Raw genomic sequence first — 24898 nt, 5'->3', positions numbered from 1 at the left:
ATCTGCAGACTTGTGCAGAACACAGCAAAACTTTTTGTTGCCTGATGCGCTGACCCCAGCTGAGGTCAAACAGGAGAACGCTTGCCTTCTTGTTTCAGCTCATACTGAACACAAGTATCCTTTTCACAGTTTGTTAAGTGTCACGTGTTTCACATTTTTGTCCTTTTTTGTTGGTGATTTCACTGTTTAAAATGGTCCCCGGCTGGGTGCGGTGGCTCACGCCTGTAATCCCAGCACTTTGGGAGGCCAAGCGGGGGTGAATTGCTTGAGGTCAGGAGTTCAAGACCAGCCTGACCAACACAGCAAAACACTGTCTCTACCAAAAATACCAAAATTAGCTGAGCATGGTGGCAGGCACCTATAACTCCAGCTACTTGGGAGGCTGAAGCAGGAGAATCACTTGAACCTGGGAGGTGGAGGTTGCAGTGAATCGAGACTGCACCACTGCACTCCAGCCTGGGCGACAAGAGCGAAACTCCATCTCAAAATAAATAAATAAATAAATAAATAAATAAATAATGCTGAAGTGCTGTCTGGTGTTCCCAAATGCACAAGGAGGCTGTAATGTGCCTTACAGAGAAAATACATGTTACAGAAGCTACTGACTGTGAGTTCAATAATAACAAGTCAACAATCCATACTATATAAGGTGTCTTTAAACCAAAATGCACATGCAATAAGATTATATAGATTGGTTGACAAAAATATGTGTCCAGAGCCTTGAAGGAACCCAGCACCTTGTATTTCCCCTAGGAGCAATGGTTCAGCATTCACTCATTTGGCATTCGAGGTGAATTTTAGAACATTACTACCACAAATAAGGAGAAACAATGTTGTATCAGGAGCTTGGCTCATCCTGGGTACTGAAGTGATGTTTAGTGACACTCAGCACCAGCCCCAACCTAAAACAGAATCTTGAAACACAGGATGATAAATATGGTACAAAAGATGACAGATTTAGCCAACGAGCTTTATTTCACTGCAGTTAAAGGCAGCCACCCGGCCCCCCAGCATACCTGACCATCACAGAGGTCGATGAGTGGGGTCTTTTCCCGGCTGGCTTTGAGGAGTTTGGATTGGAAGAGCTTCCCATCAAAATACATCCAAGGACAACAGTGTTCCCAGGGGATTGGCTGTCCACATGCATCATTTGCAAACAAGGCCATGTCTACTCCACTCATGAAGAGAGCTGATAGCTGAATTCCTCGGGGATCTAGGTTCTCAATCTTTAAATTGAAAAGAGTAATTTCTATGGAATAAGAGTACTACAGTATTAAATTCTTCCAATGTCTTACTAAAACTCTCCAAAGTTAACAGAATATCCCTCAACAAAACAGCACCACTAGGTAGTCCTATCATTACCTTATATTGACCTAACACTGGCCTCGTTTGAACAGAAATACTTATGTGACATAACACATTTGAATTTAAGAGAACATTTTATAAACATACTCAAGCATTTCAGGTTGAGTTCATAAAGCGTTCCACAGTGTAGGGTAACACTGTACTTAAGGCTGACATGTGACAAAATGAGCAATGATCTGTGGTCTCCTCAGAGTCCAGAGCTCCACAATCTCTTTGTGAAGTAACACTGCACATTTCAGATCTGCACACAGGTAACATATTAACAGAAAGAGTGTCAAAACTGAACACTCTATTAAAATTCTGCATTTTCAAATAGTTACATTAAAAAATATTTGGTATAATTACATTCTAAAATAAATTTGTACTCTATGTTTACATTATTTTATATGTCAATGTTTTGAATTGCAACTTATCAATAAGACTGCCAAAATGTCTTTTGGAGAAACGGATAGCTTATAAATGAAAGAAGACAACAAAAATATGGTTCTTGAACCATACATACTACTAGAATTTGCACAGACTTCTACTTCCCTCAGTGCTGAGAGCTGGGTGCCTACCTTCTGTACGTAGAGCCCACGCTTCTAGTGTCTGATAAGCAGAGTAAGAAACACTAACATGAGGACAGTCAACTCTTGATCATCTGTGTGTGAAAGACCTAGTTTGTGGATTATCCAGGATAAAGGATAAAATTTTCGCTTTGCTCTGGCTTTTGTCTTCCGACTTTGGTGGCTTTTCAAGAATGCAATGTTTACGGGAGATCAATCTAAGCAATGCCTATATGTGGCAAGTTAAAGGGCCTTTTCATTAAAGAGAAAAAGGTCATTCTGGTGCCAAATGCTAATAAACTTATGATCATCTGCTGTTTTTGTTGTTTGTGTTAACATTCCCTATTATCAGCTAACACTGTTTCCCAACCTTTTTTTAAATTTTCACAATGCAGTTAACCTTCCAAAACCTGGAGAAGTCTGTTCACCAATATATAAAAGGTGTTTACACTTCTGGATCCTATTGTACATCACCAGCTCCTCCTTTTCCCATGTAGTTGTTGGGAAATGAACTAAAAAATGTTCCCTTGGGGGCAACTAGGGCTGCGGTGATAGAATTAGATGTATTTTTATATTTACGTGCAAAGTGGAGGAACAGAGGTCATACTAGAACAAATGGAGAAAATGTACTTGATTCACTTAGACCCCAGCCACCCCCACCTCTGAGCTGCAGAAAGGGAGAATTCTCAAGGCAGAAAGAGGGAGCCGACCCTGCTAGAAAGCAGCCAAGCAGAGGTGTGGCCCATGAATAATAGGACACCCATATCCTGGCCCCTTGCACTGCAGAAACGATGACCACAAATCCCTTCCAGTCAGGTGGGACTCCGCTGCTTCTAGCCCAGGGGCCTCTGTGCCCCTCTCTCTGCCCTACGCCAGAGAACAGAGAATCCAGGTCAAGGATGAAGGAGCGAAAATGTTGCTATAAAGTTGTTTGCCTGGCTATCCAAATGTCCAATTGTCAAAACATAAAATGCCACCAACACCTTCTGTGAAAGCACATGCAGCACCACCCTAACGGGTTTTTTGTTGTTGTTGTTGTTGTTGTTGTTGTTTTGAAACAGTCTCACTCTGTCATCCACGCTGGAGTGCAGTGGCGTAATCCTGGCTCACTGCAACCTCTGCCTCCTGGGTTCAAGCGAGTCTCCTGCCTCAGACTCCCTAGTAGCTGGGATTAAAGATGTGCACCACCATGCCTGGCTAATTTTTGTACTTTATTAGTAGAGTTGAGTTTTCACCATGTTGGCCAGGCTGGTCTCAAACTCGTAGCCTCATGTGATCTGCCTGCCTTGGCCTCCCAAAGTACTGGGATTACAGGCATGAGCCACAACGTCCGGCCCCTGCAGGTGTTTCTTAGGAACGGGCTGGTGATGATCACATCCAATGTAACTCAAAACCACTCATCCAGCAAACAGCTATCTGCACGCCAAACTTAAGAAACAGCAGCAGATGTATACGGCACAGAAGCACCCTAGTTAAAACTATTAATCTCCACATTTGCTGACAGGAAGAATATAGCAAGGCTACAGAGTGTGTGTGTGTGTGTGTGTGTGTGTGTGTGTGTGTGTGTGTGTATTAAATGGCCTTAACATTAAAGGATTATACTTTTAAGAATTTTTTAAAAGATATTTATAGTTTCAAGATAATTAGTTCAATTAGCATTAATCTAACAGAGAAAAGTTCTTAGAATAAGAGCTTGCATAAACAATCTGAATAAAAATCTTGATTGCAGTGTAAATTTGCTTCCTTTGACAATTTTTTAAACTTACATTATGTGGTGTTTTTCTTTCCCTAAATGTTAGTTATATAAATAATAATACTTAATATTTATAGGGAACTTAAGAAATATGTATCAAGCGCTGCTTTTTCATTATCTCATTGCCATCTCTAAACAACAAAGAACACAGGCCCCTCTAAAGAGTACTCCCTTGTACAGACGGGTCCCAGAGGGTTCAAGGTCACAGAGCTGGTAATTGGGAGAACCCAAATCTGAACGCTTGATTATAAAAATGGTTGCAATACTCACATTCTAACCTCATTCTATTAATTGAGATAAAATATTCAACATCATCCAAAGTTCCTCAACTAGAGAAATACAGACAAAAAATTCTGACTTTATAGGAAATGCAAATATGGAAGTTAATCTCTCTGACCAATTAGCTCAAGAACCAAATTCCAGTAAAGTTACTTCATCCAACATCTGATTACTGGGCAACAGACTCTTACTTCAATTTGTCATATTTACCTATATGCAAAATAATTCTTACACGTATCACAGACATGTTGCACGCCCCTAATACTGTCTTTAAAGCTCTTCATTTTCCATCTTTTATATTCTGCACTTGGCATGTGAAACTGTTAAAAGAATTTAAGGCAATTATAGGGATGTCAAGGCAAGGGAGAAAGATACTGGACAAATACTATAATGGTACAAAGTTCCTTCTCATCCTTTACCCACCCTCCTCAAAACACAGGGTCAGTGCTAATTTTACCTTAATTACATTCATGCTGGTAACCTAGGAGAAGGGCTTAAAAAATATAACAGGAAAAATGAGGGTCATCAATCACTGTCACAGGTATTCAAGGAGCCACATGGAACACTCTCAATTATTCATGGACATGGTGGACGAAGAAAGCATGGATGAGATGAAATTCTTAAAAATTCATTGTAACTAATGGTTTCAATGTCTTTTCCCACCAAACCTCCCATCAGAAAAAGCTAACAAGAGTCCTAACTGTCATCACTGGGTTTTTCCTTCCTCTTTTCCTCCTCTGATGGCCAACCACAGAGTGGGCGATAAATGGGAGAAGAGAAACAGGGTCTGGGCAATCCACAAACTGGGTAGCAGGCCCAGGCACACCAGTTAACATTCAAGAGTTGACTATATCACAAACCATGAAATGGTGTATTACAACAAAGCACTGTTGCTGCTTTTGATATTGCAAAAAAATTTAATGGTTAAATGAAAAGGCAATTTTAGCATTTAATTTTCTATCACTGAATTTTGGAACCCTCAGCTCTGCATAGGAATTTTTGTAGCATTTAAATAATGATCATTCCTATCAATTCTCAATCTGATGATAGCTGAGAGGATCTTCAATCTTAAAAAACAAAAAAGCAAATAACTGCCTTTCCCCCCAGCAAATGCTATTTTTCCTTATAGCTCTTTCAGAATTTACACTAATCATGAAAATGAAGCACTTACAGGTGTAGGCCGCTCTTATGAAAGGGAACTGTCGACCTCCAGACAAGCAAGACCCAGAGGATCGATGAGTCAGACTGAAGTTTACTATACGTACATATGTCTTTCTGAGCACATCTCTACAAATGTCTGGCTTTAGATGAAGAACCAGGAGAAAACCATGAAAGCACTAAGATCTCAAAAGAACCAAAATGAAAGCTTCGAGTGTGATTGTTTTTCAAAAGTTATATCCTATGTGTTGATCCAAAAATGAAAAGGATATGGGATATAAGATGAACTTTGAGTAAAAGTAACTTGATGGTGAATAAGGCTTAGTGGGCATACCTGATACCTGGCGGTCTGATTTTCAGAACTGGGATGTCAATACTGATGTAATAATCTATATAAGAGAAACAGGAGTAGAGGTAGAGGGATGGCACCACACTCTAGCAAAAGTATCTCCAACCCCCTGAAGCACAGTCTGTGACGAAGACGGTGGTGATGAGACAAACCAGGTGAGGACACGGGAAAGGACCTGACTTAGCACCAGCCACACTGCCTGACGGGGACACCTGACCAAACATTGAAAACAGAAACGTAAATTCAAAAACATTAAAAATAATAATTTCTGTCTAACAAACAGAAAAGCTTGATCTACAAAGTAAAGAATACAATTTGAAGTGAATTCTCCTAAGTTTTGGTTTTTTTACTTAGCTTATTTCTAAGTCATAAGAAGTCTCAGGTGAGCTCCACACAGTTGAGGAGGGCCACTTAACATCAAATTATTCAATTTAACATGATAATTTAGGGAAAACTAGAAATTTATTAAGCAACAGCTATTGAATACTGAAAATCTATTAAGTGAGCCTAAAATTCCCCTCTATGGAAAGAATGCCTTCATAAAGAATACCAAAAAGATCTAAAGGTGAAGGCAATTTTGTGGAAAGAGATTAACTGATTACAAATCAAACTCTATAAAACAAAACAAAATGAAACAAAACAAAAGAACTGATGGCAAAGAAAAAAACGAAACCCTATACATTGAAAAGAAAAGGCTGATCTACTAATTTAGCTTTGAAAAGTCTTGAACTTTCTAAAATTTAATATGGAAATTAGAAAGCAATTACAACCATGTGAACCAGGTAACTAATGAAAGTATACTGAAAAAGATATTCACACTGAAAAATTAGGTGACAACTTGGAGAAAAATCAATATTGTCAAAACAAAGAACAAAAGGAATTACTAGAAGGCAAAATTAAAAGGAATATGATGTTAAATGCTGACTTAAAAGGGGATAGAAATGATGATGTAACATCGTTGACTTCAAGTGGTTTTTATAAGGGATTTTATAATAGTAGAGGGGCAAAGAATATTTTTTAGAGAAAACTAAAGTTGTCATTAGGAACAGTGAAATGAAATAAGAAAAAGAATCCTTGCTAGATGTTAGAAAATTCTTAAGATCAAGCCCTCTCAGGGTTTGGAATCCCCCCCTACAATATAAAAGGCAAGTTTATTTCATGATGTGATACATAAGAATAAACATCCAATGGTAAACAAGGGGAAACCATTCTCTGACAAAGTGGGACTAATCATTTCCAAACTGGGGATAGCAAATCCATAACTAGAAAGGAATATTCCTTTTGCCATGAAGGCGATTGATCAAGTTCTTATCATATTAGTATTATTAGTTTAGTGGACTAAAGCAATTAGTTTAAAGAATTAGCAATTCTGCCTGTTGAAAGTTAGCTGTATTACACCAAAATCCAAAGCGAGACTGTCCAAGACAATGCAATGAGGCTGACAAATTACCTTGAGCTCCTGGAGCTGATCAGGCTCGTAGAGTTTGGGGGACAGCGCCTGAGCCAGGAAGGCATCCAGCTCCTGACGCCGCAGGATGCGTGCTCCCGGCCACTGCACCATGTACCTGGTGAGGGGCAGAAACAAAAGGCTGGTGATTACTATGTGGTCGCCCGTCATATGGACAAGCCCAGTGGGAGGTTCTAGGTAAATTCCGGATGATGTGAGCTAAGAAGACTCATGTGATTTCTTATTCAGTTTTTCTACTTTTCTACTTTCATTTGATGATGCCATTACAAATGAAAACAGGATGATCAGAATGTTTTACTTTAGAGTAATTAAAAATAGCACACTAAATTGTGGAGACTGAAAACTAGCTGGTCAGGGATTTTTGATACAACCTCACTTTTGTGAAGCATTTAAACCCTGAAAGTACATGCTAAGTACCAATTTTCAGGATTCATTCATTTTTTTGTTCAAGCCAGGATACCCAGGAGGCAGACTCTAGGTATAAATAAGAAAGACAAATCCCGAGATGAAAAGCAAAGACCATTGCCTGGCCACTCTGCAGCTGCAGGTCCGGGGAGCAGGTAAACAACCGAAGATGGGGTCGGTAACACAAGGTAAGCGGGAGTCAGACTCAAGAAAAGCAATGCGTAGGACCATCACTAGAACCACAGCAAAATGTGTGCACCCTGAAGTGGCTGCTAAAGGACAATCAATCTCCAAATCTTCGGCTTCAACTAGAAGAGGTCCGCATGGGAGTCTCCTTCCCTTCTCAGTAACAGCACTGCCTGAATCACAAACACCCTGGAGCACTGCACGAGGCACAACCCTAAAGAGTGTGTCTGGGTGTGAAAAAGTGAAGGGCTAACTATAATGACTTAGTCATAAACCTTTCTGAAGTCTAATGGTTCCCAGTTCTTTGCATTCAATAAACTTGAAGGATGACCTAATCAGGTTGCCAGCTGATCACTAAAAATAACTTCTGATGATAGATTACTATGTGATCTCTGGCAAATAATTCAAAAGGAGTTCAGAGAACCATGACATGCTTAACAAAGCTCTTTCCGTTCCCATCTGCAAAGCCTGCTCAGCGCTTAAAATCTGAGTTAACAAAACCCAGGGTTAGAGTTGGTGCTGAGCACTAAGTCATTCTTGCATTAATATTCATCCATGGGAACACAAACTAAGTAGGGGAGGTTCTAGATAGCTCATTGAGATATATTTTCAGTTGAAGCCCAAAGCGGAAAGTTTATGTGCTCACTAGGTGCCAAGGCATTGGTCTAAGCACCTCACACACTTTAACTCATCTACTGTTACAGAAATTCTGAGACAGGAACAATAATTATCCCAATTTAGAGAAGGGGAAACCGAGGCACAGAGAGCTTATATACATCATGGTCAAATTAATGTGGCAAAAGTAGGATGTAAATGCAATTTCAAGGTGAACAAACAGTGAATGTTACATTTCTATAGTATTTATATTTGATGAGATACATAAAAGAGTGATGTGAAAGTTTCATTTAATTAAACCATCAATATTTGCAATGACAAAAATCACATCCTTTGCAATTGATTGACTGCTACAAATCTTAAATACAATGGTCTTACTGAGGTTTTTTTTATTGTTTTGTTTTGTTTTGTTTTGTTTGAGATGGAGTCTTGCTCTGTGGTCCAGGCTGGAGTGCAGTGGCATGATCTCAGCTCATTGCAACCTCGCCTTCTGGGTTCAAGTGATTCTCCTGCCTCAGCCTCCCAAGTAGCTGGGACTATAGGCACACGCCACCCCACCTGGCTAATTTTTGTATTTTTAGTAGAGACAGGGTTTCACTATGTTGGCCAGGCTGGTCTCAAACTCCTGACCTCGGATGATCCACCCGCCTCGGCCTCCCAAAGTGCTGGGATTACAGGCGTGAGCCACTGCACCCGGCCTGGTCTTACTGAGTTTTAATCAGGGCTGGATGCAAGAAACAGCAAATATGAAGAAGGTCCCCTCCTCCCATTTTTGTCTCAAAAAATTTATATACAACGTTTTTTGCCTTAAGTATCTATGCTTTATGTTCCTTTTATTTTCATTTCTTTTTATGTTTTAAATTGAGGTAAAATACACATAAAATTTACCATTTAAGCCATTTTTAAGTGTACAGTTCAGTGGCATTAAGCACATTCACATTGCTGTGCAACCATGACCATCATCTATCCACAGAACTCCTTTCATCTTCCCAGACTGAAACTGTTCCCCTTAGACAACAACTCCCCAGTCTTCCCTACCTCAGCCCCTGGCTATTGGTTCCTTTTACAATTTTGTAATCCCAGCACTTTGGGAGGCCGAGGCGGGCGGATCACGAGGCGGGCGGATCACGAGGTCAGGAGATCCAGATCATCCTGGCCAACGTGGTGAAACCCCGTCTCTACTAAAAATACAAAAACAAAAAAATTAGCCGGGTGAGGTGGCGGCGCCTGTAGTCCCGGCTACTCAGGAGGCTGAGGCAGGGAATGGCCTGAACCCGGGAGGCGGAGCTTGCAATGAGCCGAGATGGCGTCACTGTACTCCAGCCTGGGAAACAGAGACTACGTCTCAAAAAAAAGGAATTTTTTTTTTTTTTGAATCAGAAAAAGACTGTCTTGCAGACACACTGGTTCTTTCAGGATCTTTCCTGGTTTTCCTGGCAGCTAAGACTCTCAGAACTCAACTTCGCCAGGACAGCAAACAATTTTGTTGGTCAGACTATCTGCTATTTCCTCCATCTGGCATTCGATAACAGAGTTAGTGTTTAGACCCTTTTCATCGTAGGTCCTCTGAACACCTTGCTGGATACAGAGTATGAATTACTAGATACATACATACATACATAGAATACCAAAACACAGAGATCCTGGTTAAGAGTCAAGGTAAGGGCCGGGCGCGGTGGCTCAAGCCTGTAATCCCAGCACCTTGGGAGGCCGAGACGGGCGGATCACGAGGTCAGGAGATCGAGACCATCCTGGCTAACACGGTGAAACCCCGTCTCTACTAAAAAATACGAAAAACTAGCCGGGCGAGGTGGCGGGCGCCTGTAGTCCCAGCTACTCCGGAGGCTGAGGCAGGAGAATGGCGTAAACCCGGGAGGCGGAGCTTGCAGTGAGCTGAGATCCGGCCACTGCACTCCAGCCTGGGCGACAGAGCGAGACTCCGTCTCAAAAAAAAGAGTCAAGGTAAGAGCGGCTGAGAACTTAACTCTTGGTCAGCTTCTCTATTTGTGCTGTTCCTACCTGTGCATTTAGAATGTTTTCAGATCCCTTTTACACTACTAAATCTACCTATGGTATTTCTGGAAATTTTTTCTCTCCATGTTCTTTTCCGTGCAATCAAGCAGATTATGAAAAAGTTATTTAATGGGCTAATATAGCCAGCTATAGGGCCTCAGGGAGTTCTGCAAACTCCCGCAGCCTTCGTTTCCTTACCACAGAATGGTGGGGGCAGCATAAATTGTTCTGGAGCTCTCCTAAGGCTGAATGACCTTGACCCTATCTCCTCTCGCTGCCCTTTACAAGCATGGAAGCTGGGGTGAACCCAGAGCTCCAAAAGGAGAGAAGCAGGCCTCAGCCAGCAGAGGCCGCCTGCCGCATCACCCAGGCTGACCACCAGCCACCAGGGTGGCACCTCCAGAGCACACACTGACGGCGCCAGCATTGCTCTGGAGCCTTATGGCCTCCATCCCTGTTACTGTATTTACTGATTTAAGTCAAGTTTTTCTAAAACCTAACCCAGTCTGCATCTTCGTGTCTGCCACACTGCTCCTACAAGAACATAAGCTGCTGCTTTTGGACAGGAGCCTTGTCTATTTTATCCATGCTGCAACCCCAACAAAGACCTGCTCTGCTCTGTGCCCTCAGCCTGCACCCTCACACGGCAGCAACCTCTGCTCAGACTCCATCCCCCATCTCTGCTATCAGGGATTCTAGAGATTTGACTGATGTTCTTCCCCTGTCCATCCCAATCGCTGCCCTAGTATAACATTTAAAATATATGTATGCCCAAACTCTACCTTAACCAAGTGATCGATGTGAACATCACTAGTAAAAGCAAAAACTAAACTGCCTTAGGGAGCAATGAGGGGACCACCATACCCCTTCTGTGGGGTTCCACCCCAAATGCATCCCCTGACTCTGATCATGAAGAAACATGTGTCCAAAAGAAATTGACAATAGTCTACAAAGGAATAAAAAAATTATAGCCATGAGCTGGCTACCTGTGTTTGTAAAGAGAAGGCTACTGGAGCATGGTTGTGCCCATTCATTTCTGCCTTGCTAACGGCCATCTCAACAATGCTGAGGAGACGGCTCAGGTGCTTCCGGGATCACTGCTGAGAAAGGGCCAGCACTCCGCTGCCAGGCCCCAGGCATCGAGAGGAGCAAACAGAAGAGTGGGCTGGGAGGCACTGCCATGAGGACCAGCTGCATGCATGGCCTCTTCCCTGTCCGTGCATCTCAGTGCTCACACACAGCAGGCCACGAGGCACCAGCCACAGGAGGAGCAGAGTAAATACAGCAGATGGGACGGCATCAAGAGTCTGAGCATGAACTTAAACACGAAGCTGAAACGATGTGACCCTAGCCCTCTATAGTGCAACAGCAGCTCATCCTCTGCCGTAGCCGCGGGGCCCCAGAGTGTGTCCTCACTCAGGGTCCCAGTATGTACCTTAGGTCAAGTATATGGTGGCCAGTCAGGTGCTCTGCTAGATTAAAGGCCATGTATCACACTAAACTTGGAAGAGAAAAATACAAAAAAAAATCAAATTCATTATTGCTAATTTGATCTCACAGAATCCAAAGTCTTAAACTTTCTACGAATATAATATTGTTATTGATAGAAACATGTCCTTAATTGAATTTGCCATCAGAGGAAACCAGAAGCCTCTAAAAACAAAAATAAAGAAGAAATCAGCTGGGCACAGTGGTTCATGTCTGTAATTCCAGGACTTTGGGAGGCCGAGGTGGGCGGATCACCTGAGGTCAGGAGTTCAAGACCAGCCTGACCAACATGGTGAAACTCCGTCTCTACTAAAAATACAAAAAAATCAGCCAAGTGTGGTGGTGGTGCATGCCTGTAATCCCAGCTACTTGGGAGGCTGAGGCAGGAGAATCACTTGAACCCAGGAGGCGGAGGTTGCAGTGAGCCATGATCACGCCATTGCACTCCAGCCTGGGCGACAAGAGCAAAAAAACTCCGTCTCAAAAAAAAAAAATTAAAAAAGGAGTCTTTCCCATCAGTCAGTCTTCAGTGGAAATCACGTTCAGCTGACACACTGTGATCTAAGTCAATCTCCATTTAATTGAGTCTTCCTAAGTAAGTTATTGGCCTTAACATTTGTTATCAATTTAAGAACCACCAGGAAATAAAAACATGAATAAGCTCTGTCCCTCCCTTCCCAAAGTCAGGTAGTTGGGACCCAGTGGGAGGGATGGTCAGTGCCTGCAAAAGCAGTGCCAGCTCAGAGGGTGAGACGGGTCCCAAAAGAAGCAGGGGCAATGGGGACTGCGCCACACAGGGATCCTGACCAAGTAAGAGGCCATGGGGCTTCCCAGCCAAGCCTCTCACTGCCAGAGTCAGAAGCTATGAATGCAGCAGGATGCTAGACCGTACCCTAGGAACATGGGGAGGGACACTGGACTGTGCCAGCTTGGGGAGACCGGGGTGAATCCACCGTTTTAATGAGATATAGGAATACGCAGCAGCAATGTTAGGGTGGATCCTCCCATGCTGCACTGGGAGGGCCAGGGTGGCAAAGTTCCCACAGCACGGAACCTCCGACTCTGAGAGCCTGACTTCTAAATGCCATCCCCTACTTGGAGGAAGTGGGGCTGCTTGGAGAAATGGGGATCCCAGAGCTGAGGCAGGGAGACACAGGGGCAAGCAGAACATCTGTGGAGAAGAAAGGAGGTGCTCAGAGAAGATGATGAAGGCCAGTTTGCAAGGTGACAAAGGGAACATCAAAACAGATGATGGTGCAGTGAGCTGAAGACTCCTAGAGAAACAGGAGGCTCTGAGTCCATGCTGATAAAACTGTGCTGGCTGGCTGAGGAGTGAAACCTTTACAGGGCCTCCAAGCTCTTCCACACGAGATGGTTACAAAAGGTGAGAGCAGCTCCACACGGAGAAGCCACAGTCACCCTGCAAACCCTCAGAGCCAGTGTCCTGCCTAACAGGACAGAAGGAGGTGTGCATCCCCAGGCAGGGTGTCACTCCTGAAAGCAGAGACAACCTGGAACAGGAACAGGTTCCTTGTCATAAAGGACACTGTTGGGACAACAAGCCTAAGAGCTCTGAAGGGTGGAATGGACCACAGCATCACTGTGGGTTGATTTTCATGGTTCTATGGTGGTTATGAAGTAAAATGCCATCAGTTGTTAGAAAATCAGTGAAGTATTTAAGTCAAAAAAAAGTTTCTGTGTTGTACTTGCAACTTTTCTCTATGTTTGAGGTTCTTTTAAAACCAAACCAAACCAATCAACTCCAAAACCTAAAGAACACCCAGTATGCATCCCAACTCAACTGAACTTCAAAACATCAACAGTATCTACCCATACACCTGAGCTGTGGGCTGTGAGGACACAGACACAAAGGCATCCCAGCAGCAGGACCACACCAGCACCCACACCTTGCTTTCCAGACACCTTTTTCATGACAAGGAACCAGGGCTGCTCTTTGGAGAGATGGCTGACGTTGGAGCAGGGAAACACAAGCACGCCTGAAGCATCTCATGGGGCAAAAAAGCCAGGAAGCTCTCCCAAAACAAGAGGATGTTGTGTGTCACGCGGGCCAACCTAAGAGACCTCCCGAGGCCAGAGTCAGGACAATGTGAGTAAGGATAAGGCAGAGCTGGATATAACCCCAAGTGAATTGATTATGACCCTATAAAAAGAGGAAAGGAGCCCATACTGATATAAACACGGCATGTGCCACACTAACGTGTTGGTCAACAACGGACCACATATATAATGGTATAAGATTATAATACCATATTTTGACTGTACCTTTTTCACATTTAGATACATAAATACTGACCATCATGTTTGTATAAATATACTCTACGATGTTTTACACAATGACAAAATCACCTAATGATACATTTCTCAAAATGTATCCCCATGATTAAGCAATGTGTGACTGTAAATGATTAAATAAATGAAGGGGGAAGAAGTGGCACATTTTCCCTATAGAAGAACTCCAAATAATATATAACAAGAATCCCCCTTATAGCCTTCAAAATCTTCAATATTTAAATAATAAACTATATTTAAAATCATTATATAATATTTACATACCATACATGCTTACAAAATATACCTATAAACATATTGTATCATATAAATTAAAACATATTTTACATTTACATAACCTACACTTCTATCACATATATAAATACAGGATGAGGATAAATTTCAAGACACAACATGATTGATCAGGAATAAACTTTACATCCTTTCTCGAACTCATCTGATGCCGGGGTCACGGTCCCTACACCTGGCTGGGACCCAGGTCCCACTTCCCATGCATGGCACCCACCGTAAGACGCAGCAGAGCACCATGAGGTGAGTGGGCACGTTGGCAGGGTTGAGCATGGCTGGGGTGTCCGACCTCATGCAGGCCAGGAAGGCCCTCATCCTGCGGTTCTTGTCCTCCACCGCCTTACCCAACCACAGCCTCTTCAGGTTGGGGCAGGTCCACTCCCTGAAGGCAAGAGCTTCAACCAGTTCCGGGGTTTGGGGAGACTTCCCTTTGTAAGCTGCCCATTCTTTAATGATCACTGGTGAGACTACAGAAAAAAAAAGCCAGAAAAGACACATTCATGCATCATTCACCTACTTTCAGTCTTAACAAACACAAGCAGCTCTAGTAACTGGTCTGAAGATTGGCCTCTCAGGTAACAATGCATTCTCTCCTTAGCAAACCACCAATCATCAAGTCCTTGTGGGCATTCTGTTTGCCCCTCTACTCTGTGCAATTAATGGCTCATTCAGATTTTCAGTTAGGCCACAAATAAGTTTCATCCAATCAAATCATGACTTGATTTTCTCATATAATTGGTATGTATAAATCGAGATGTTCGACAAAATCCATTTTAATATTTTATATCTACAAATAGTTTTAGTTTTAACAATTAGTGTAATTCACAGAAGTATGTGGTTATCTAATTATTTTAACACACAAAATCCAATTTGGACAGCTAATCCCTTTCTACATGGATAAATACCCTCATAAATTAGATTTGAGAAATAATTTGCATGCAGTAGCCACTTTACTAAACCTCCCACTTCAACAAATGTAACTGTTAAACTCTATTTTTAAGACTGGCCAGTAAAACATAAGTAGATGTAAATATTCCAAGTTTTGAAGTCTCAGATGATGCCAGCACACAGTAATTCTATTCAGCAAGACTTTAGACAGGGTGTAAAGTTATCCAACATTTCGCCTCAAAAAAAGACAAGAAGTTCTAAGTTGATATAATACAGAAACAATACCTTTTATCCACAGATGTTTTACTATTAGTCAATTAATTCTTACAAATACATAAACATGCACATTTTCCCACTTGATTTCCCCATAAATTAAGGAAAAAACAATGACAAGGAAATAAAACAAAAACAATCCATATTGCACAGTAGAATGTTAAAATCTCATCAACTGCACTGAGGTAACAACCCAATAGGGAAATCTGGAAGTCTGGTGTGCATTTTATAAGTAACAAGTGGTTCACTCTAGTTGAATAAACACCAGAACCAAAGCAGAGCCTGGTGTGGTCCCTTGCCCAGTGCTGCTACACATGAGCAAAGGCACCGTCCCTGGCTAACACACTCCAGTGCACGGCCCACTCCAAGGCCAGTGGCTGTACGGAGACCAGGAGGCTATCATAAACTCTAATTTGATCTTCAACATATTAATTCTATCCAAATTACATTAATCTATCTGGGCTTGTCTTCTCTAAAGTAATACCTAAGGCATTCTGAAGAGTCCAAAAGCAGGACAGAGTTAAATGTATTACTGGCTAATCTCCAGTTCCACTGAGTCTAAATATAGTCAGGCAATACAATAATCTCTTAAAATGTCATGAAAAACTCCAGGAGTTAGAAACTTGGATACACAGTTTCTCAGCAACAGAAAAAAAATGCTTAAACACATTTCAATACCTGACAAATCAGGTAACAGTGTTACCTATAGGAACACGCTGAGTCAAGACCTCATGGCAAGGGCTCTGTGACAAGCCCTTCCGGAGCCAACTCCAGATAGTGTCCCCTTATGTGAAGCCTGCCGGGCAGAGCTGGGGTGCAAGTTAAGGCAGTCACTGAAAAGTTTCCTTTTACAAAAATGTTACTGCTCTCATTAGGCAAATATCTTTCATTTACATGTGAATATCTTAGTGTTTAGATGTTAAAGAAATATTTCAAACACTCCAAACGCTTAAAGTCCATCAAGTCAAAACAGACATACATGTATATATAAATACATGCTTATTCGTTTTTATTCAATACTTTTAGGTGCAGATATAAAACCAATCAAGTCTCCATCAGGAAGCATACCCTGTCGTTGGACGCACAATCTAAGGTACCGCCCCCACCCCATCTTGTGATCTCCAGCACAGCTCAGCTTCCAGAAGCTTTTCCAGAAGTAGTGTCAGAACATACAGGATCATCTCCACAACCACCACTACCATGCACAGGCCTTCCTGTGAGCCGACCTGCCTTCCCTCCTGTGACCCAACACCAAGGCTGCTTCACCCCAAGAGAACAACAGGCAAGGGGAGCTTCCAGAATGAGCTGTTCACCAATATGCTATGTTGCTATCAGATCACATAAGCACACCTCGCGAACACATGGGACACACACATCACACATCTCATACCATGCACACATCACATACTTCACACAACATACCCCCAACAAACCCCACCTCACACGCACGCCCACCACACCACACACATACCACAATACACGTACTGAAACATACCCCACACACAGAGCATGGGTTTATGGGGTGCATGTCAGGAGTCCCCTAGGGGTTTTCAAGAGAGGCAGTCTCACTAAATTGGCCTTTAACTTTGTCATTTTTTTCTTTCCCTTTCATCGGCTCTGTTCTTGCCTCTCTTTAATCATTTGAACAATCATTCATGTTTTGTTTTCATTCTAGAAAAAAAAATTATTGGTAGATTTTCCTTCTCAATTTCAAAACTTTTAGGCCTCTGCAGAGTTCATCCTGTGAGGCCCTAGGTCACAAAGTGAAGAGGAGGTCACAGGCACTAGTCCTAATGCATGGTACCCTCAGAAATATGTGCTCCAGCTGCAGGCTCTGACAACTCTCCCCATTAGAGCTCAGAGGGCCTCCTGGGTACCTGAATGAGCCTGGCCTGGTGCTGTGTCTCAAGACTCGGCACAGCCCAGAAGGAAACAGGTGAACACACTCCTGAGAGCCGAAACTGGACTCTTGTTGATGAACTCATGGCAATACTCCAGCCAAAGGCTGCTCCGAGTCCTAGAAGGGCTCAGAACCGTCCTGGGTAAGCCTGCAGACGCAGTAGGGACAGAGGGGGATTAGTGTTCTCTTTCACGGCACTAAGCATGTTGTTGCCCATGTGCAACAGTCATGACAAGAACAGCAAGTCCAATTCAGGAAATACATGTCTTTATCAAAGAAAATAGATGTGACTGACACAAAGGCTTGCTCCAGAAGCAAAGGTGCTCATCTCTAATAGTTAGAGAACTTTTGAGTATTCCACTGGAGAACAGAGGTGGAACCTTAGGCCAATCAGTTAATAAGTATTTACAGAACAACTACTATGTGCCAGGTAGGGCTGGGACAGGGGGAAGCAGGCGATCTGCATAGGCATGTGCTTGAGAGGGACGGTCTCCTTGGGTTCTCAGACCTGGGCCTAGATCCAGGGACTAAGATAAGAGGTAACACCTAACTTTGCAACACAGTCCTGATGATTAAACACGAAAAGCACCTAGCACCCCTCATTAGGTAGAGATAATGAGATCAATTCACATTTTATACATTACTTACATTAAATTAATTACAAATGAGTGTTTATGAAGAATTCCAAGGGACATCCAATTTTCGGGTTGAAACAGCAGCCTCAAGAGTGGAAGAAGTTGAGGAAAGAAAAATGCCTGGCTCTGTTTTACAAGTCCCCTGCAAAGGGGCAGCTGGAGGGTAGCCACCAGAGATGAGAACGTCTGCTGCTCTTCTCTCTCTGGGCTGCTGCTTTCTTCCGAAGAGTCACTGTTGCCCAGGAGGAAGGACTTCTTAGCCCTCACAGTATTACTCAACCCACAGGAAATATAAGCAAGTACAAAGTACCCAGCACAGCAAGTAATCTGAGTTTTTACAGAAACCTGGGGGTATGTGGGCTTGCCCATGGCACTAGGCTCCAGCACATCCTGGGTGGGTACCGTCTGGGCCTTAGAGCATGGTAGTGTAAAATGAACTCTGTACTGGTAGTTTTGAAGAGAAACATGTTCCTACTGCATCTTATTAAAACAGTAAGATTCCTGGAGGTCAGCTCACGTATCACCATCAACAAATATTAATCTCATCTTTTCACTGTCAGAAAAATTCACTACTTCAGGAAGTAGCCTACTTCTGAAAGACTGAATATTAAACTGTCTTCCTTACCTTAAACTAAACCATATTTTTACACTGGCAAAAACAACTCTAGGACAGACATGTTACTGGAGGCTACATTTATAATGCATTTTCCTTACAGAAAGCACCCCTTCAAAATATCATTTGGGGCCATAAAATACTATCGTACTTAAGTTGTCAGTCAAAAACTCAATATTTTCCATCAGATGTTAATCATCTTCTTTTAGGAGCACACTTAACATGACAACTAAGCCACCTTGGAAATCTGTTATAATGCTGACTTTGGGATCTATCCCAGCCCAGGTTCATTTTGTAAGCCAATCCCAACTTGCTAGAGTGGCCGCCTGTAAGATCATATTATAAAGTATGTCTCTAAGCTCCGTGCCAGAGCACGACCATTAATTAGCAATGCCTACTAAGAACACAGGAGAGAGAACTGCAGCATGCATGCACACGTGTTCACAGGTTAGGAAGAGATGCAGGCAGATGAATGGCTTCCAAGGTGGTGGCCGACTAGACTCTGGTTGTGTGTACTTAGGGAGCAGCCACTGTTATACTTGACGAGCTTTCCTGGGGTTGTTATTATTATAAACAACAACAAAAACCTCCAACTCATTTATATTAGGACAGAAACAGAAAAGTGGATACAATGAAGACTGTTTTTTTTCCTTCCAATAGAAAAACTGCCCCCTAATTTCTAAGCAGCCCTAGCGTGTAGGTAGCACGTTGGGTTCTCTTCCTCAGGCTGATACGTCTGTACGCACCCTCTGTAATTCTCAAAGGTAAAAGGCTGTGGATATTTTCTTAAACCTTTGATATTTGAGGATGGAGCAGCCCACTGTCCACAAAAATATAACTGCTTAGTAAGGCACAGGACATGTAGCAGAACACGGTATTACAGACATGTAGATAAATGCTATTCATATTCCTCATTCCACGTATGTTATTCGTAATATATTAGAAACTCAAAAGCTCAAGGATTGGCAAGTAACACTGGTTAAAAAAAAAGAGTACGAGGACTTATGAAACAAATATTAATCCAAAAGAGTAATATCACAAACTGGCCTGTCATATCATTTGCCTTCCTAAGCAATCGTCTGCTGTGCTAGGTCTACTCAAAGTTCTGTGAAAAAAACCTTAATGCTTCTCCTAGAAAGCTTTGTAGAATAAAGAAATTCAGACAGACTTATTAGCAGCCTTCATAGAAATCGTGGGAAAAATGTTTACAATACCAGTTTTCACAATATTAAATCAGGACAGTAATATTGATTCAAGTATTCTATTTCATAATATAATCCACAGTGAGCAGACTTAGTTTACTTTTTATTAGCAACTCCAATTATTGGCACAAATAAAAACATTTTTAAAGCAAACTAGACCAGGAAAAAATGCTCCTTTCGGCTTTTCTTGGTGGTTTAAAAATACAGGAATAAATACAGGAAAATCTCTCATAAAAATAGTACTCATCTATAAACTTGCTCCCTCATTCCACATATTTATTTCATGTGTGTATAATTTTTATCTGTCTACTTTTTATAAGCCTGTTTCTCTTACTTACTTAATTTTGAGGTACTAGGGAAGACTTTTGTAGGAAATGGGAGGCAAGAAACAAAAGCCAATTTTATTAAGATGATGTTAATTTTAAAAATGTGTAAATCACTAAGCTTTACTTTCTGAACTTTGTGCTCTTCAATTATAGCTGGGGATACTTATTACCCTACAATCTTTTTAAATGTAGGCCTTTTATTCCGTCTCATTTGCCCTCAAACCACTGCAGCCTCTCCCACTGACCCTTGGAGAGAAAGAACCCCAGTGACTGGGAGCGACAAGAGGCACTCTGAAGGAGGAAAAGCCACTGAGGCACATAAACACCTCCACCACAGGAACGAGCAGAAGAAACTCGCCACAGTATCTGTATTTTTGCAAGGTGAAGGCTTCAAAGCCAGGAGCTCCTGCGTCAGACCCTGGACACATCTCCAGGCCCAGCCTGTATTCCAGCATCAACAGAAAAGGTCTCTGGGTTCCACCTTCCCTACCAGCAGGTGCCACTATCACCGTGGATCACGTCTGGAGGAATCTGCATGCCCCTGGGTGTTAATAGTTCTCTTCTACGTACACCACTGAGAGGGCTTAGAATTCCAAGGCATATACTGCCATGATAAGCAAATATTCTTCTGAATTTCCTAAAAGTGAAATTATAGAACTTAAGGATGGAAAAAAAGGTGTGGAAAATAAATTGCCAGCACATAATACAACATGACTTTCAAAAGGCTGGAATTTTTTTTTTTTTTTTTTTGCTATCATCTAGTTCAGGAGCAGAAGGGCTAGAAATTTTTGAGGGTCTCATATCCTACTTTCGCCATATAGTGACTTTAAAAATGGAAGTTTGGTAAATCACAGGAAAGCTAGCTATAAATCATGAACACTTGACCATATGCCTTAATCACTGACTAGGTTTCCAAATGAATATACATGACTTAAATCTGCTGAGAGTTAAGTATTTTTAAGCAGCCCTTAAGACTTCAACATGCTTGCCTTTTGAATAGTTCTCTCTGATAATAAGGTCATCTTGGGACATTCTTTATTGTTACAGTGACCATTAACAGGAACATACAGCTGTGCAGATAAGGTTCTGAAGCTATTTTAGATCACAGATTTTCCATTCAGAAATGGCCACACCAGCTGCTGGAGCAGCAGGCTCTCTCTGGAGTCCATATGCAGAGGGCTGGGTTGCCAGATCACTTTGGAAAGTCAAGGAAGCAGGGTTGGGGGAGAACAATCCTTCACAGGGACAGGGCCTCCCAGGACTCTTTCTTTGGCTTATGGATCTTCCAGTATGACAATAATTTCATTCAACCTACATGTGGTCCAAGAGTGGCCATAGATTAGACAGCAAATTTCAACAAGATCTAAATACAATCATTGTTCCATCTTGTCAATCAAGAACTCCTGAGAAACTTTTCAATGTCAGCTTCATTGTGCACAATCAGACATTCTCCTATCCTATTTAGATTGTCAAGAAGCTGTAGCACTCTCCTCAGTACAAATATGTGTTACCAATTAATAGGTATTTCAAGTAATGAAGTTTTAAATCAATGGTTCGAGCAGGGTCAGTATTTAATCAGCTAAAATCTAATGAACAGGTTATATGGAAGGCATTTTAATGCATGCAATGTTCATGAACATAGATCACACTGTGCACATTACTCAATTCTCAAACAAGGTTGGTTTTGAGCAAGTTGAGAGTATTGAGGCTTAACAATCACAAGATATTCTCAAAACAAAAATATCCCTTCTGGAGAGCTGGTGTTCCAATTAGGGTGATAATCATGGATATATCACTGACATAAAAACCTTTTTTATAGGCTTGTTTCCCCCTCATGAATGTAACTACGCATGAAATAAGTTCAATTTTATCAGCTCCCTATAAAGACCTAGATTCCAAAGCTGCTTATAAAAATCTCAACCACTGAAATTACGGTACTGAGTAAGGTCTCTCAACTTCTAAACTCAGGTCAAATCTATACATCTTTTCCATTCAGAAATAAATTTGTATTTGTCATAGCACATTAATAATGCATCTTTCTAAACACTTACATTCTAGTGTCTTAACTGTCTAGGCAAAGGTCATCTGCACCTGCTCTATCTTTGACACTTAAAGGCTTCATTTCTGCTTTGGTTCAGTCCATACATCGCTATCCAACTCATCTTTCTAAATGGAAACATCATTTGTAACAAACCTTCAATGGCTTCCCATCTCTACAGAAAAGTCAAAATCAAAGTTCATAAATCACTTGAGCAGAAAAGACTGCAGTTTGTTTACCACTGACCTTTCAAAGCATCTCAGCACTTATGCACGCTCTCACACAACAGAGTTTAATTTTCTGATGCACCAAACCAGGTCTTCATCTCCAACAAGCTGTGTGTACCTAAACCAATTACTCATTCTTTCACTGCCTGCTGCACACTGCTCTAAGAGTAATACACACAATAGCAAAAGACATAAATGTTTATGAAATCACTTTTAAAATCTCATTTACCATCAAAGAAGTACTAAACTACCACTGGCAAAGCTCAGCCTCCACAGTGGAGAAAATACCCAGGCTCCATGATCAATTAACAAGCGCGGTTGGCTGGGCCTCTGTCCTTTTCCTCAGTGCTAGTTGACTCCCTTTCCCAAACCAAATCTGATGCATCCTTATCCCCAATCCTTCCTGCCTTCACCAACAAAGGTGGCCCCAAAGTATGAACTCCTGCCTCTGCTCCTCCTTCCCACCTAAGGCTACTAATACAAACTCTTTATCAGGACTAATTTTTTCCTATTCTCTTTGATAAACTCACCTCTTCCCCACTAAATCCTCCCCATTGGTCAAAAAAAGAACATAACAATAACCAAAAACTATTCAGTCTCCCATCCTTAAAAAGGAGGAGAGGAGAAGAGGAGAGGAAGGAAGGGAGTTCCTGAAAGTTCTCACTTTGAAGATACGGCCTTCCTTTGGCCATCTCAGCCACATCTCAAGAGAAGATCCAGTGCCACCTGCTGCCACCATCTTGTTTTGTGTTCTCCTGTGTCTCTTTCCTCCTCCACCGACATCAATGGCACCCCCATTCGCTTGAGTCATTTCAGACTTCCCCAACCCTTCTTGTCTTTTCTTCCTTTGATGGCATTCCTGTGACTTCTGATTCCAGCTGGAGTTGGTCTGCCCATTGAAGCTCAGGGCAGTCTGACACCATGAAAGCTGTGGCCTGCCCTGGCTTCCATAATCCCCACCTCTCCTCCTGCCCCCCACCATCCACATGCTCTGTACATTCTGGCCCTTCTGAGAGCTTTCTCTACTGCGCATTAACAGGACAGCCTCTCCCAGGCCCAGCCGGAGACCTCTCAACCTAGACCAAGACAGCTGAGGGGGAGCTAGCATGAGAAGCACCACTGGACGTGCGTGCTGCAGACATGCAGCAGGCACCAGGTCAAGACTCCACTTCCTGGGCATGTTTGGTATCGCAGCACACCAACGATGCCAAATGGCGCAGCACACCAATGATGCCGAATGGCCCAACACTGGAGGGGTAGGGGACAGTCACATCTGACTCCACGGGACAGCACAGAAGCCACAAAGCTCGTTCCTATTCAGCCCGAGGTGATCACTGGAAATGCCTAAAGGAGTTTGCTGCGTAAAGGTAACACTGTTTTTAGAACACACAAGCAAATAAAAAATAATACCTTCTACCATGAAGCCAGTGCAGTGCTCTGAAGCTGTGGACAAAGGAGCTGCAGCACCCAGGATGTCACAGGATTTGGGGCTAGACAGAGCCTGCAGCGCAGGCATGCTAAGCCCGGGAGAGAGGAACAACTGGAAAAAGGGGGTCTGAGGGCCTGGTCAGGCTGCAGGAGAAGTGAAGAGTAGTGACAGGCCAGGACAAGTGACCAGCCATGTGCAAAGAAAGAAATGCCATTCTTTTGTGAGCAAATGGATCACACAACGTGAGAAAAGAATGAAAACAGGTACATTGAAGAATGTCCTGAACCTTTGAGAAGAATGTCATTTACAATGTTCATTGTTCCACATGGTATCTCCAGCCATCAAAGACACAGAAGTCCTGATCACCTCCTGCCAGTGACAGTCACACTAGCAGCTCAGCAACCACTCTCAGGACAACTATCACCAAGGAAGGATAGTGAGAAGTGCTTCACTTTAACGCCTTATGGATTGCAAGTTTGTCATAGTAATTGCAAACAGAAAAATTTTAAATCTAATGAGCTTAGGTTAAAGTTCCAAAGCTCAGCACTGCACACAGTCAGTGCTGACAAGGAGTTTCATCATCTCAGGAGGCCTGCATTGACCCACCACACAAATGAATAGTCTGTAACTAATTATCCATGGCTCAAAGAAAGATCTAGTAATTTACAATTTCCACAATTCATAATATTCTTAGACTGTATGTTTGAGGATTCTTTTCTATATTTCCAACTAAATATACAGTTACTTTTACATTCCTTACATTAGGAAATAAAATTACCTAGAACAAAAAGGTATCATTTTCTCCAAGTATTATACAAGCCCACTAGAAGATAAAAGAAAAATGCTTTGACCTCATCTTTGACCACCTTTTCCATCCTTTTCAGTGTTTCCACCTGCACCCCCCAGACCCAGAGTTGATCAGCTGGAAGTGCACATGTCTCAGAGGATTCCGAGACAAATCATCACAATCCTGCGACGATCCGTGAGTCCCACGACCTTCGCTACAGCTGCAGAGCCATGCGTGGTGGCACTCCAACAGCACAAACATGGCCAGTCAGAGACCTGCTGGAAGTTTTCTCCAGGACCCTGGCCTTCTGGAGAGAGCAGATCTTTGTTTCATGAAAACCAGAGCACAGAAACACACT

General features: G+C 42.3%; 1 protein-coding gene across 1 annotated transcript in view; it reads right to left on the bottom strand.

Moving 5' to 3' along the window:
• Nucleotides 1-24898, bottom strand: part of FAM120A (family with sequence similarity 120A) — a gene marked incomplete at its 5' end in the record, with an annotated part of 122671 nt that overhangs the window by 8418 nt on the left and 89355 nt on the right. Inside the window, 3 exon segments of the mRNA XM_011927528.1 lie at nt 1017-1226; nt 6900-7014; nt 14440-14689. Coding sequence (XP_011782918.1) covers nt 1017-1226; nt 6900-7014; nt 14440-14689 — 575 coding nt within the window.

The sequence above is a fragment of the Colobus angolensis genome, unplaced genomic scaffold (assembly GCF_000951035.1).
Source record: "Colobus angolensis palliatus isolate OR3802 unplaced genomic scaffold, Cang.pa_1.0 Scaffold72, whole genome shotgun sequence".
NCBI classification, from domain to species: Eukaryota; Metazoa; Chordata; class Mammalia; order Primates; family Cercopithecidae; genus Colobus; species Colobus angolensis.
Note: the sequence above shows the minus strand (reverse complement) of the source record. Positions and strands in the feature narration are given on the sequence as shown.